Raw genomic sequence first — 15,739 nt, 5'->3', positions numbered from 1 at the left:
ATTCACCCAGTCCATGATGAAAACCACTTGCCAATCACACACAATGTTTAGTGTTGCATCTTGACCATTTGGTACAATTAATCATTAATGCATCTAAGCGAGTCAAGCTTGTCAGTCAAGGGAAAATTTAGACTTTATATGGAGCTTCTCTTGCAAACTTTGGGCTTTGATCACGTAATAGTTTTACCTCCCTAGGTAGAAGTGGTTAATAGACAATCCTATTAGCTCTTTGTAATGCCCCACTTAAATCTTATCCTGCAAATTTTATTAATGTTTACATTATCTAAAAATATTGAGAAATATTGGTTTAATATAAATTTCATGATTTCTATTATTCAAATTCCCAACTTACCTTCTCAAATTGAATCTTAGGTAGGATATGGCCTCCTTCCATTATTTCAAATAATATATGTATTCATCTCACATTCCCCAATGTACCCTCACATTTACTAGGGAGAAGACATGGTCCTCTCCAACTCATTATCAATGGCAAGAGCTAACCAGCATGCCATAGGGCATTAAATGCCTGTATGGCAGGCTGGCTATAGCATGGATGTCAATGGATGTCGAGGGGGGTCATCCTCCATGCATCGTTATTCCGGCGAGAACAAACCACCGTTTCCGGGAACGCGGGACCCGCCATCCACGCGCTGGCACCGGGACCCATTTTCAAACAGCCACCTCCCCTCGCGCCCAAATATCATTTTCATTTTTGAAAACTGCATTCCCGGTTCGAACCTGCTCTGCGTATCCTCTGCAACCGTCTACGCCTGCTCTGCGCATCCACTGCAACCATCTGCGCGTTCCCAAACATCATCTGCAACCATGGGTGCATCCTCTGCGTTGGTTAGCTCTCGCCCTCTGCGCATCCTCTGCAACAGTCTGCGCAACATCTGCACCCACCTCGCAGGCAATCCCAGGCGCGAGGTAAAAATACAGTCATGCTCTCACATTCCGAATTAAAGAGCTAAGATTAAGTTTATTGTTGATCATTTCTCCGGGTCACTCGCCTACCAACCAGACGAAAGATACAGATTAAAAGACAAAATCAATGATGTAATGAATCTAACATCTATCAGAAGTTGTAGAAAGTTGTTGGCATTATGATTCGGGTATGGCTCTCTGATACAGGTGTTGTACTTGATGGCAACTCACTCAAGTGGAAAAACTCTGTTCAGGCTCTCAAAATGATGAAAATTACAAGGTTCGCAGGTGAATGGTTCAAAAGGTGCGGACCCGCAGGTTCGTCGTTCATGAAGTGCGGTCATACTCGCAGGTTACCCGTTCAGAAAGCGAGGTCCCCCAGTTCACTCACTTCAAGGCAAAGAAGTGCGCTCACGTGGGGTTTCTTATGTTTGGCCCATGGTATTTAGCCCGTCGTTCATGATCCTATGGTTTTGGCCTGTGGTAAAGGATCTATTTTAGCCCCGATTTGGATCCCTTGTATTAGTTATTGATGGTTTTGTCCCATGGTGTGAATAAGGACTTGACTATAAATAGGGAAGGAGATTTCTTGGCTGAGACATCTTTAAAAAGCTGAATTACTTAAGATCTGAATTTTGGGTTATCATTTTTAAAAGCTAAGATCTAAATCAAGGTAAAATTTAAAGGCGAATCTATTGCTAACTCATGATATCTCGGGCACATGATCAGATCTGTGGATTTGACTGTCTGTGGTACATTGGAGGACTGTTAATTTGGCCCTAATCAGAGGTTCGCAGGCGATCTGAAGGCGCAGTGCGGGGGTACGCAGTACAGAGGAAGACATAGTGCGGGTATACGCAGCGCAGCTGAAGGCGCAGTGCGAGGTACGCAGTAAAGAAGAAGGCGTAGTGCGGGTATACGCGGTGCAACTGAAGGTGAAGTGTGGGTATCCGCAGGATTATATTGGTGAAGTTGCGGACCTGTTTTGAAATATTTTTTGGTTGCCTATTTTCTATTGGCTGCTGTGTTCTGGATTTAGGTTACTAGTGTTGGTTTTCTGTTTACAGCATTCTGAGAAGCTTGGGTGGCTCATTGGATTGATTGTATAAGGAGATTGGTTGATTCTCATGTACTTGATGTTTATTTGATGTTCTTGGGTCTAGTCTGAAAATTAATGAAAAGTGGTCCTTGAAAGAAAATAAGTAGGGTGTTGTAGCTCCCTTCCAGGAGAGACTGGAAAACGAGAGAGAGTTGTAGCTCTCTGCAGGATGTAGCCTGCGTACTGGTAAAGGACTGCACCAGTACAAAATTATTGTAAAAGGAGTTTCTAATTGAAAGAAGATAGAGACATATTGCAGCAGGTGGTTTTCACCCACATTGGGTTTCCACCTTATATCTGGTGTTCTTTGGTGTGACTATCTGTTTTTCTTGTGCATACTCATTATTTTATGGCACCAACATACAATATCTGAAGAATAATTCAAAGTATAATGAAAAGAATTTGATAATACTGATTCACCCCTCCTCTCAGTATTATTTCCAACAATTGGTATCAGAGCAGGTCCTTTTGAAAGAGCTTGATCACTTGAAGGAAGATCCATCATGAGCAACTACGAGAGGGAAGCATCAATCAGGCCACCGATTTTTGATGAGACAAACTTTGTGTATTGGAAGGTAAGAGTTACTGCCTATCTTCAATCTTTGGGTACAGAAGTCTGGGACATCATAGAAACAGGGTATACTTTTCCATCAGCTACTCCTACAGATCCAGCTGAGAAGAAGAAATATGAAACAAATGCAAAGACAGTCAATATTCTTCTAGGATGTCTATCTCAATCAGAATTTGTGAAAGTTATGCAGTATAAATCCGAAAAAGAAATATGGGACAAGATTATTCTGAGCTATGAAGGATATGATTAGGTAAAACGTGCAAAACTTCAAACCCTCAAGATTCAATATGAAAATCTCAAGATGTATAATGATGAAAGTGTGGCTAACTATTTTCTTCGTGTGGATGAGATTGTTAATTGTATGAAAAATTTTGGTGAAGAAATAAAAGAGGTTGTTGTGGTTGAAAAAGTTCTAAGATCTTTGTCACCTAGGTTTGAATCTAAAGTTTCTGCTATAGAAGAAAAGGAGAATCTACAACATCTTAAAATGTCACAACTGCATGGAATTCTAACTGCTTATGAAATGAGGAAAGGAGGTCCATCTGAAAGGAGAGAAGTTGTCTTCAAGGCTTCAGGCAAAGGAGAGTACTATGAATCAGGACATGGGTCAGAAGAAGAAGAAGAATCAAATTTTGTCAGAAATCTTCAACGGGGTGCTGGACGGTTCAGAGGTAAGTTACCCTTCAAATGCTTTGCTTGTGGAAGAGTAGGTAACTATGCTGCCAAATGTCCTCATAAGGATAAGATCGACAAGGGAAAGGAACCTATTAGATGGAACAAGAAACAGAATGCAAATAAGAAAAGCTACTACACTCATGAAGACAGTGATGGTCTATCAAATAGTGATGAAGATGAACAAGGTAATGACTATAAAATTTTAATGGCCTTTGAAGATGATGATTACATGGATGCTATAGATGTGGATAGCTTTTATGAAGAGATTTCTAGACTCAATACATGTATAGAAGAAAAGAATGTGATCATTGATACTCTACAATTTCAAATTGATGAAAAAGAAAAATTTCTTGAAAAGTTAGAATGTGAAATTGTTGGCCTTAGAAAAGAAATTGAGAAAACAAAGGCTATTAATCTTAAGTTTGTCAAAGGATCTGAAACTCTGGATAAGATCATCAATGTACATCGTTCTCCGCTAAACAAGACAGGTCTGGGGTATAATGGAGAAACATCTCAAGCATCCACCTCAAAGAGTTATCTTGACGCAGCAAGAAGGAATGAGCAAAAGCACAATGGAGATCACCAGGTAAAGCAGGGACGAATTACAACAAGAACAAACAATGACTACCAGGTAAACCAGGGGCAATCTATCTTAAGGGTGAACAAAAGCTACAACCAGCCACAGGTAAAATCTTCTCAATTTGCTTCAAGAATGGATGACAATAAAAATTACAATCATTTGGCCGATAGATTTGATAACCGCAGAAGTTTCTTCAATGGCCAATGTTTCTCTTGCCATAACTTTGGTCACAAAGCAGCTCAATGTGTTGCATATAAAACAATCATGACTAGAGAAGCTCAAAAACAAAAAAGTATGACTGGGATTACAAAAAGGACCTATAACAAATTTTCGGCTCTTGAAAATGAAATTGAATGCTCTAGTTGTAATAACTTCGGTCATGAAGATTTTGAATGCAGGAGCAGGTTTCAGCAGACAAAGGAACAAGCCTCAAGCACCAAAACATGGAGAATAAAAGAACCACAATCAGAAAGATGTGGGATAGCCTTTTATGCAGAGGGACAGGAAAATCTATGTTACATCGACAGTGGATGTTCGAAGCATATGACAGGTGATAAAGAAAAACTTGAATCATATTCTGCTTTAGAAAAGGGAAAGAAAGTTTCTTTTGGAAATGATACTCCTGCAGCTATAAAAGGAAAAGGCACAGCTCAGTTGAAATAAAAGGTCAAAGCTGGAAATGTTTTGTATGTTGATGGCTTGAAGCATAATCTTCTGAGTGTCAGTCAGATGTGCGATCAAGGAACCGAGGTAATATTTCAATCAAGTGGATGTAGTGTTCGTGATTTTGATACAGGGAAAACAGTGATCAAAGGTAGAAGAACTCCAAATAATCTATACATATTTGAAGAAGGACAACAACAATGCTATTTGAGCAAGGATGATGAACATTGGTTGTGGCACCGGAGGTTGGGGCATCTAAGCTTTTCACAAATAAGGAAGGCATGCAAATATCAGGCAGTTCGTGGTCTTCCAGATATCAAAATTCTAGACAACACCATATGCAAATCATGTCAGTTTGGTAAGCAAACCAGAACCAACTTCCCAGAGAAGGAAGGATCAACCAGCAGGCCCCTTGAACTAGTTCATACAGATATATGTGGTCCTTTCAGGACAAGGTCACCTCGAGGAGAAGAATACTTGATATTATTCATTTACGATTTCTCCAGGTTTGTTTGGTTAGGACTTTTGAAGCACAAAGACGAAGCATTCGAAAAATTCAAATCCTTCAAAGCCTTGGTTGAAAATGAATCAGGTTAAAAAATTAAGTGCCTCAAGTCCGATAGAGGTGGGGAGTTTACCTCAAATGAATTTTTCGATTTCTGTGAAGAACATGGGATAAGAAGGGAATTCTCTACAGCTAGAACTCCTCAGCAAAATGGAGTGGTGGAAAGGATGAACAGAACATTCCAACAAATGGCTCGTGCTATGCTTGATGAGTCTAGAACTCTCGCAACTTTTTGGGGTGAAGCTGCATATGTTGCGGTTGTTATTCTCAACAAAACAAATGTTCGAGTGAATAGCACTCAAACTCCTCATGAGCTCTGCTATGGTGAGACTCCTTCGGTAAAGCATTTCAAAATTTTTGGGAGCAAATGCTATATTAAGAATACTGATGAGCAACTTGGCAAACTTGAACCTAGAGCAGACGAAGGCATTCTTCTTGGTTATTCTCCACATAGCAAAGCATATAAGTGCTACAATAAAAGACTTGGAAAAATTGTTGACAGCATTGATGTAGTGGTTGATGAAAAAGGATACATTCCTAGGCAAGTAAATCATGAAAATATCGAAGAAAATGAAGACTACCCTCAAAGACAGAATGATGAAGAAGAAGAACCTCAAGGAGCACCAGAGGAACAGATAAGGATAGAAGAGAAGACTCCATCAAGGTACGTTCAGAAGAATCATCAAGAATCTCAGATTTTGGGGCAGAAAGAAGCAGGTGTACAAACAAGAAGAACGATTGCAGAAGCTTCAAGCTATTTGGCATTACTCTCCTCCATTGAACCTCAAAATGTAAGAGAGGCATGCAAAGATGAATGTTGGGTCAAAGCAATGGATGAAGAACTTGAGCAGATCGAAAAGAATAACACTTGGGAGTTGGTTCCTAGACCAAAGGATAAGAATGTTATAGGGACAAAATGGATCTTCAAGAATAAGTTGAATGAAAATGGGGAAGTAATTAGAAACAAGGCTAGACTTGTTTGTAAAGGGTATGCCCAGCAATAAGGAATAGATTTTGAAGAAGCTTTTGCTCCTGTTGCAAGACTTGAGGCCATCCGAATGTTCCTTGCTCTCTCAAGCTTTCAAAAGTTCAAAGTATTTCAAATGGACGTGAAATCAGCCTTTCTAAATGGAGACTTAGAAGAAGTATACATTGAGCAGCCAGATGGTTTCATTCTTGGAAATGATCCAAATCTTTTATGCAGACTGAAAAAGGCTCTCTATGGTCTTAAACAAGCTCCTAGGACTTGGTACTATCGTTTGGACAAATATCTTCATCAACAAGGTTTTTCAAAAGGATCAGCAGATAGCAATCTTTATATAAAAAATGAAAATGACAAATTGCTAATACTTGTTGTGTATGTAGATGATATTATCTTTGGTAGCAATGAAGAAGCTATGAGTCAAAGCTTTGCCTTGGTGATGCAGAAATAATTCGAAATGTCTTTGCTTGGAGAACTGACATATTTTCTTGGATTGCAAATCCAACAAAATGAAGGAGGGATCTTCTTGTCTCCAACCAAGTATCTCAAGCAGATTTTGAAGAAATATGGTATGGAAGAAGCAAAACCAGTATGTACACCCATGGTCATAGGATGTAACCTCAGTGCAAATGATGAATCAGCAGCAGTGCATCAACCAACCTACAAATCTATGATTGGAAGTCTACTTTATTTGACAGGTACCCGACCAGACATCATGCATGCAGTGGGAATAGTTGGAAGATTTCAGGCAAATCCAAAGGAAACTCATCTTCAGGCAGTGAAGAGAATTTTCAAATATCTTCAAGGGACTCAAAACTATGGCTTATGGTATCCTAGAGATACAGATCTCACACTTCGTGCTTATACAGATGCGGATTGGGCCGGACGCGTGGATGACAGGAAGACCACAAGTGGTGGTGCATTCTTTATGGGTTCCAGATTAGTATCTTGGTTCAGCAAGAAACAGAGTTCAATTGCTTTATCTACAGCTGAAGTAGAATATGTGGCTGCTGCATCTTGCTGCACTCAACTCCTTTGGATGATGCAGACCTTGCAGGATTTTCAAATCACTTGTACACCACCTATCTCCATCTTATGTGATAATACAAGTGCAATCAACATTTCAAAGAACCCAGTCATGCATTCAAAGACCAAGCACATACCAATCAAGTATCACTTTCTCCGGGAACAAGTGCTTGAACAAAAGGTCAAGTTGGAGTATGTTCCTTCTAAGGAACAAGTTGCTGATATACTCACCAAACCATTGCCCAGGGAGACCTTTGAATACCTCAGGCAAAAGCTGGGGGTTGTTGATGCATCATCTTGTTGTTGACTCTCTTTTGATTGTTGGTTGTACGCAAGGTTCATCTGGGGTATATGCGTACATTTGCTGAGTTGTGGATTGGTCGAAGATCGAATGGCACAGGTTCAGGGGGAGCATATAATGCATTGTTGGCATTATGGAGGAAGTACAGAAGAAATATTGCTGCAATATGTCTCTATCTCTTTCATGGTCATTTATGGTGTTTGGTGGATTATGGTTCTTCTTTGCAGATCTGGTTTATAGTCAGGGGGAGCATGGTCTCAGGGGGAGCATAACCCTTTTCCCTTGATGTCAAAGGGGGAGAATGACGTTGAGAATCTTGAGGTTGCCATCAAGTCCAAAGGGGGAGATTGTTGGCATTATGATTTGGGTATGGCTCTCTGATACAGGTGTTGTACTTGATGGCAACTCACTCAAATGGCAAAACTCTGTTAAGGCTCTCAAAATGATGAAAATTACGAGGTTCGCAAGTGAATGTTTCAAAAGGTGCGGACCCGCAGGTTCGTCATTCATGAAGTGGGGTCATACTCGCAGGTTACCCGTTCAGAAATTGTGGTCCCCCAGTTCACTCACTTCAAGGCAGAGAAGTGCACTCACGTGGGGTTTCTTATGTTTGGCCCGTGGTATTTATCCCGTCGTTCATGATCCTATGGTTTTGGCCCGTGGTATAGGATCTATTTTAGCCCCGGTTTGGATCCCTTGTATTGGTCATTGATGGTTTTGTTCCATGGTGTGAATAAGGACTTGACTATAAATAGGGAAGGAGATCTCTTGGCTGAGACATCTTTAAAAAGTTGAATATCTTAAGATCTGAATTTTGGGTTATCAGTTTTAAAAGCTAAGATCTAAATCAAGGTAAAATTTAAAGGCGAATCTATTGCTAAGTCGTGATCTCTCGGGCACATGATCAGATCTGTGGATCTGACTGTCTGTGGTACATTGGAGGACTGTTAATTTGGCCCTAATAAGAGGTTCGCAGACGATCTGAAGGCACAGTGCGGGGGTACGCAGTACAGAGGAAGACATAGTGCGGGTATACGCAGCGCAGCTGAAGGCGCAGTGCGAGGTACGCAATACAGAAGAAGGCACAGTGCGGGTATACGCAGTGCAGCTGAAGGTGAAGTGCGGGTATCCGTAGGATTATATTGGTGAAGTTGCGGACCTGTTTTGAAATATTTTTTGGCTACCTATTTTCTATTGGCTGCTGTGTTCTGGGTTTAGGTTACTGGTGTTGATTTTCTGTTTACAGCATTCGGAGAAGCTTGGGTGGCTCATTGGATTGATTGTATAAGGAGATTGGTTGATTCTCATGTACTTGATGTTTATTTGATGTTCTTGGATCCAGTCTGAAATTTAATGAAAAGTGGTCCTTGAAAGAAAAGAAGTAGGGTGTTGTAGCTCCCTTCCAGGAGAGACTGGAAAACGAGAGAGATTTGTAGCTCTCTGCAGGTTGTAGCCTACGTACTGGTAAAGGACTGCACCAGTACAAAATCATTGTAAAAGGAGTTTCTAATTGAAAGAAGATAGAGACATATTGCAGCAGGTGGTTTTCACCCACATTGGGTTTCCACCTTATATCTGGTGTTCTTTGGTGTGACTATCTGTTTTTCTTGTGCATGATCATTATTTTATGGTACCGACATAAAATATCTGAAGAATAATTCAAAGTATAATGAAAAGAATTTGATAATACTGATTCACCCCCCCTCTCAGTATTATTTCCAACAAAAGCACCATCAGGGCAACTATCAAAGCAGGAAAAACTTTTTAAGGATTAAATTCTGGGCAAATGGAAAAATAAAATGAAAAAGCAAACTTATGCTTCCTTCATATTTTATAAAGAGTCTCGGTAGCACATTTGAAAACTGCTCATGTAGCTATTCTTACATGTATGAGATATAAAATGTGGAAGCGCATGTTTGCATGCAGATTGGATGTTGTTTATACTTGATTCATACAGTTGCTTTTATAATTCCGCAAAACCATGGAAAAACATTTATACTAAATATGCACTTATTAATTTTGCATATCTCATTTGATGAGGAAGCATATTGTTGTTGAAATTTAGTTCATGATATACAAATCTGCACCTCTCATGAACAAAGTCCCTAAACTAGGAATCTGAAATTACTTAAACAATTCTCAAACGAACAAATAATCAGAACTGCAGACACACTCTCATGTTTAAACTAATGAGCAGATATTCTCAAACTGTACAGTCAGAACCGCCAACACACTAGATGTTTAAAATAATGAGCAGATATTCTGTCAGAGTAACGGGTTTACAAAAGCGTTGCAAACTTGAAGGCTTTCAAGCATCTACATTCAGAAAAATCTAAATCCATCCCTCTGCTCATCACCTGCAACTTTTGTTAAGTACCCTAGTCCGATGGAATTGATATGAATGGGAATTGCCCGTTTACAGACTTATGGTCGAAACAGAGATTCTTTCAGATCTGATAACTCTGAACATTGTCATAAATTTTCCTTATCAAATAGGTTGAATGGGGACAAACAACTGATTAAAGTTGTATAACAAAGTGGGACAAACTGATTGAATTTCCTTTCATTCAACAAAGATGCTAAAGTACATGGCAAGCTCCTGTCCTTAAACTTTCCTTTCCTTCAATTCCAGCCTTATATTACATTAAAAATATTATATTGTTACAACCATTCAAAAAGTAGTTCGGACAGAAAGAGTGGAACTTCTGATTAAAAAAGAGGTGGGCCTTTTGCTAAAAATAGCATGGGACCTAAGATAGACTGAATATCTGTGGCATCCAATCCTGTTTTATGTCAAAGGTTGTCTCCAAAGAATCAAGTTGTACATGATTTTGAAGCTAAAACGAGAGATTCAGAATATGGTTTGAAAATAACTATAGCCGGATAAGCTGTACAGGCAGACTCTTATAAAAAAATATTTAACCAGGGACCGACAAGACAAGAAAATAAATGACAGAGCAGACAAGAAAATATAGAATCCAGTCCCTAACTTATATTTCATTCTCTAACTATTTTCAAATGGCCAAATCCAAGACAAGGAAAAACAATTCCCAGCCTTTGGGACTCAGAGAACTGATAGAAAAAAATACAATAATTCATCCCATAAAAAATGCAAATCCAAACATTCCACTGACAATAGCTTCAATTGAGTAATCAATCATTTAAGTCCCCTGTCTTTTATTTCTATTCCAATCCAATACATAACCAATATCTGTAATTGAGGAATCAAGCATTCAGCACCAATATCCTTATTGCTAATGCCCATATGAGCAAACAGGGGAAGAAACAGAAGGGGGAAAGCATGGAACATAACAACCAGAAGCCAAATTGACCCAGTGAACTGTATTTCCAAAACTACCGACTCAAGACCTTACAAAGAGGACAAAAGAACTTACTCTTAAGCTTCCTTTCTTCCTTGCAGGTCTGCTAACATCAGCAAGATGGTATTCGTGCATGATCCAATTTGTCTTTGTGCCTTTGGGTGCTTTCCCAGCATAGAAGACAAGAGCCTTCTTGATGCCCACTCGCTTCTTTCCACCTTTAGCAGTAATGGGCTTATCAGCACCTGTAGCTTTCCAGTATCCAGAACCAGCAGCCCTATTGGGCCTTGATCCATTCTGGTACTTCCTATCCCTGGAGTGAAAAAATACCATTCCTTCTCTCCAAACAGGGCCTTCTCTGTAAACAGAAAAAAGAAAAAAACAGGCTCTTCGTTAAGTCCTGAAATCCATCTGATCACACCTTCTATAATCTGTTTAGAAATATGGGTACAAGGATTAGAGGGGAGAAATGAAAAATATACCTGGAAGTTGCCATGGATCATATTTGTAGAGATCCACTTCTGCTATTATAGGAACAGGGATCATCTGAGAGGCTGCCTTCTTGCACAAGTAATGCACAACCAGCTCTTCATCTGTAGGGAAGAATCTAAATCCAGGAGGCAACTGTAAGTCAGCCTCTGCATTTCTTCTACTCATACCCATGGCTATGTTTATCCTAGTGTTTTCTTCTCAATACTCCTGAGATGCTCTGATCATCTCTACTAACACAACATATAATAAATGATGCATCATTACAGTAATATTTCAGTCTAGACAACCTTGTCATGTCTGCCTAGAAGAATATTTTAAAATGGCATTTTCGAACAATAATTTCTGAACACAAGGTAGGGATACCTTTCATTATATCCACAACTGGAGATGTTGCAGGAGCCAATTTTTTTTCCCTCTGGTATGGAACTGCAGGAACTGCAGGATAAATGGCAATCAGTCAAAGCCACTGTGAAATCAGACATTATAACATCATCTTATAGCAGCACTAACTTTTCATACTAATAATGTGGAGTTAGGGTTATTTTGACACCTTCATAAGCAATACACTTCAAAAGGTAGCAGATATGGGTTTGGGAACAAAAACATTTCCCATTTTCATAGGACTTTAGCGAATGCAGCCAGCTACTCATTGGGTTCAAACAGTTATGTTGGTAAAACTCAAAACTCAGAAAAGTGCTTGTGCAACATCTACTAAGTAGCTTCTGTGCAAGAAGTTCTTGTTTCAGGGATTTGGATAAAGAACAATGAGGTGGGGAATCTTTGCAGACGACTTGGAGCCAAGAGATTGAGGGTTCTGTTTTAAATTGAGATACATAGACAGAGGTTTCAGTAATAGGGTTGGGTCTTCAGAATATAAACCCATGTCATGATCCATATTTATCAAGGAGTTGTTGGATTTTCTTTGCAACAGATTTTGCATGTTATTATGTTTCTTTCAGCAATGTATTGATTATACCAAGATGAAGCATTTGAAAGTCTATAATACTGTTTTGTGCATGGGTAGGAAATATTGAAGGGGAGATAGGGAATTATGCTCTAAATGTGTTTATATCTGGTGGGGTCTTGAGTGTAAATTGTACACACTACAAAAAATTGCATTTCAAGTGGTGTTCAATATTTATAGTATGAACTGTTGCTCATATGTTTAGTCAATATTCGTGTTCCCTCATTTGTATAGGGATTTGAAGAATGAAGAAGTGGGACTTGATCAATGAGTTGGAGGTTGAGGACCCAGAAGGAATGATAGAGTTTTCAGCGGAAGATTTGACATGGACAGAAGTAGCAGGAGACCAAGTCGCAATTATTCCATATTGTCGACTTGAGGATTTTATAAGTGGAGAGCAAATGAGGGAAAGTGCACCTACTCAATTTGTTGCTAAAACTCGACGAATTAAAGATGTGAAGGATATCAAGAGGACAAATTCTTCAACATATCTAGAATATGTTGTGTGAGTCTCTCTCTTTCTCTCTCTCTCTCTATCTATCTATCTATCTATCTATATATATATATATATATATATATATATATATATAATTTTGATTTTAAGTTCACTATGTCAAACATGCATAAATATTTTATTTAATTTTTGGTAAATTCTTGATCACAGATATTGGTGTGCCTATGGTCCAAATCATGTACAATCCAGCAATGTAGCTGAACCTGGATCCACAACTAAGAAACGTCTTCCATGTCACAGCATCAAAGTTGGTTGTCAGTGTCACTTTATTATGCGACGACTTGCTCTTAGACCAAATGATGTCGTTCTAATATATACAGCATGCAGACATATTGATGACAAAAATGTGGTTTGTCATGGAAATGAGGCAAATGACATGCCCAAGAAATTCAATTTTGCGCCGCATTTAACAGAGCATATACAAACTATTGTTGAAGATTTGGTTCGTGATGGTTTTAATGCTACGATGATCTGGGAAAAATTTATCTTTGATTTAAGGTATGGATCTGGTGAGTTGTTCACAGGGGCACCTCGAGATTCTTTCATGACAAGAAAGGATGTGTCAAACATGTACAATAATATCAAGAGGCTAGAGTATGTGAAGCATGAAAGTGATCCAATGAGTGTGGATTGTTGGGTTAGTGAGTGCCCAGAGAGCTTTTTCTTCTACCAACAACAAGATGTTGTTAAAAACATCCCTTTCATTATAGGCATACAAACTAAGTGGATGCTTTCAATGATGGTGAAATACTCACACAACAACATGTTATCAATGGACTCCACTTTTAGCACTAACAAATATGGGGTAAACATATTTACCAAAACTTCATTTTTCCTGTTTTATTTCAATGTCGTCCTCTTATATGCTTATAATCTTGTTTTCTTATTGTAATGCAGTATCAACTGTACACCATAATGGCTTTTGATGATCATCACAATGGGATTCCAGTGGCATGGGTAATATCATCACAGAATGGTACTCCTGATATTTGTAAATGGATGTCACAATTATTTGCAAATGGGAAAAAGGAAAACCCAGATTGGCATGTCCGAGCTGTCATCACAGATGATGCAGCAGCGGAAATCGAGGCATTAAGGTGAACCAGTTTTTTCTTTTTAGAAGAGATAAAAAGCAATAATGTTCAAGGATATTCTCTTATAATGTTATATTATTTCAGGACTTGCACAAACTGTACACTATTATTGTGTGTATGGCATGTCCGTAGAGCGTGGTTGAAAAATGTTGGAACCAAAGTCAGGGGAAAGGAAAATAAAGTTCATATCTTCCGTGCTCTAGGATTAATCATGCATTCGTGTGAAGATGATGCATCTGTGCAACATGAAATTCAAAGTTTCTTTGATGAATTCAAAGAAGAAACTGTTTTTTTGGATTATTTTGCAACCAACTGGTTAAACAACAACAAATTATGTAAGTTTCTTAAAGTTGCATTTTATCGGTTTATTTTGTAATTGACCATTTTCTATTGTTTCTTCGCATCTAATATATGTTTTTTTTCCAGATATGTGGGCAAAAGCATATAGGGACATCCCACATTCCAACCAAGATACTAATAATGCTATCGAATCTTATCACCGGTATCTAAAGCAAAGGTACCTCTGTGAGAAGAATAATGCGTCCCATAGAAGGGTGGATTGATTGTTGCACCTATTATTAAAAAAAGGTTGAGTTGTATTACATTCACATCCAACGTCTAAAAAATGCTGGTTTTGTCCGAGCTTCAAAAATTGGGCAACAAATAAATTTAAGTAAGTGCAAAGCAAATAATATCTCAGATGAAGATTGTATGGCTGATAGAAACAAGGAAAGTGAGTATTTGGTTCATAGCCAAACTATGGCAACTCGTGATACATGGTATCATGTCATCTATAAAGGGCTGAACCTAAACTTTTGTAATTGCAAATGGGCCCTAAATGGAAATATTTGTAAGCATATTCTAAAAGTTGAGATGGTAGTGACTAGCAATGTTTCAAGGGGCAATGAATTGCCTAATGTCTCTAGGTCTATTACAGAAAGACCTGGATATTTACTTGATTTAAATGAATCATTTGTAATGAGCCCAGAAATTGAAATGAACCTTCCAGCTTCTCCTTCCACTGATTCAACCATTGTAAGGCCAGATAGCGCCCTAACAATCGATGAGGAAATTAAACTTGTGATGTCATCAACTCATAAGAGATTGAGGGGTTTATTACAAATAACACCCACAACTTTGGAGCAGGCATATGCACTAAATCAATTGGTAAAAAATGTAAGCCAAGAGTACAATAATAAGAAATTTGATGTTGTAACTCCATCCAAGGTCACTACCAAGAGGCGACATAGTTTCTTGAGCCCAACAAAAAAAGGGGGGCAAAGTGTTCCTGCGTTGAAATCAAGAAAATATGGACCACAGTTTCTAAAGGTTGGACGGTGTCGTGGAAGGAAAAGAAGCATGAATGAACAATTGGAGATTTCTTCTACAAAAGAAATCAATCTGGACCACACATCTAGAAGGGTACAAGGTTCTATTTTGCAAAATACTGGTATGGAAATATCAATTGATGTATCATTTTATGTGAAATTCAAAATATCATTATCTTCATTGCCTTCAATGCAATTGCATAACAATGTTTTTTTTTTTTTTTTTTTTTTTTTTTTTTTTTTTTTTTTTTTTTTTGTTACAGCTAAAGATTCCACATCTCATAATACTTCAAGTTGCCAAGTTCGTTTATTTCATGATAATAATGTGGATCCAAATATGGGGGGTTCATTGATTCACCACGTCCACCTCTCCCGTTTGATCATCGAACCCCCTGGTTGTTTCCACCAATTCCACCAAATTGATTCATTGGGCATCCTACTTCAACCCATAACATTTTGGTTCCACACCCTAGGGTGATGCCCCCTATTGGACAACCAGTCGGATTGTATCGCCGCTTGCACTCTATACAGGAAATAGCGGGTCAAGAGAACAATCAAAGTGCCAGCAATCAATGGCGAGATGATAAATATTCGAGTTGTTGAGTATTCATGGATATAATATGGGCATAACCCTATAAAGG

The 15,739-nt window shown here is 38.6% G+C and overlaps 1 protein-coding gene and 1 pseudogene across 1 annotated transcript; one reads left to right on the top strand and one right to left on the bottom strand.

Moving 5' to 3' along the window:
• Positions 1 to 10,748: 10,748 nt before the first annotated feature.
• LOC149155804 (NAC domain-containing protein 68-like) lies at positions 10,749 to 11,371 on the bottom strand (annotated as a pseudogene).
• Positions 11,372 to 12,407: 1,036 nt separating this feature from the next.
• LOC149155803 (uncharacterized) lies at positions 12,408 to 14,146 on the top strand. Its single transcript, XM_089444529.1, has 4 exons — positions 12,408 to 12,667; positions 12,827 to 13,313; positions 13,574 to 13,773; positions 13,855 to 14,146. Exons 1-4 carry the CDS (start codon positions 12,408 to 12,410, stop codon positions 14,144 to 14,146), a joined length of 1,239 nt encoding a protein of 412 aa, XP_089300655.1.
• Positions 14,147 to 15,739: the final 1,593 nt, after the last annotated feature.

The sequence above is a fragment of the Pinus tabuliformis genome, chromosome 9, assembly GCF_031772625.1.
Source record: "Pinus tabuliformis cultivar Carrire ecotype Pingquan chromosome 9, CPIR1, whole genome shotgun sequence".
Lineage (NCBI taxonomy): Eukaryota > Viridiplantae > Streptophyta > Pinopsida > Pinales > Pinaceae > Pinus > Pinus tabuliformis.
Note: the sequence above shows the minus strand (reverse complement) of the source record. Positions and strands in the feature narration are given on the sequence as shown.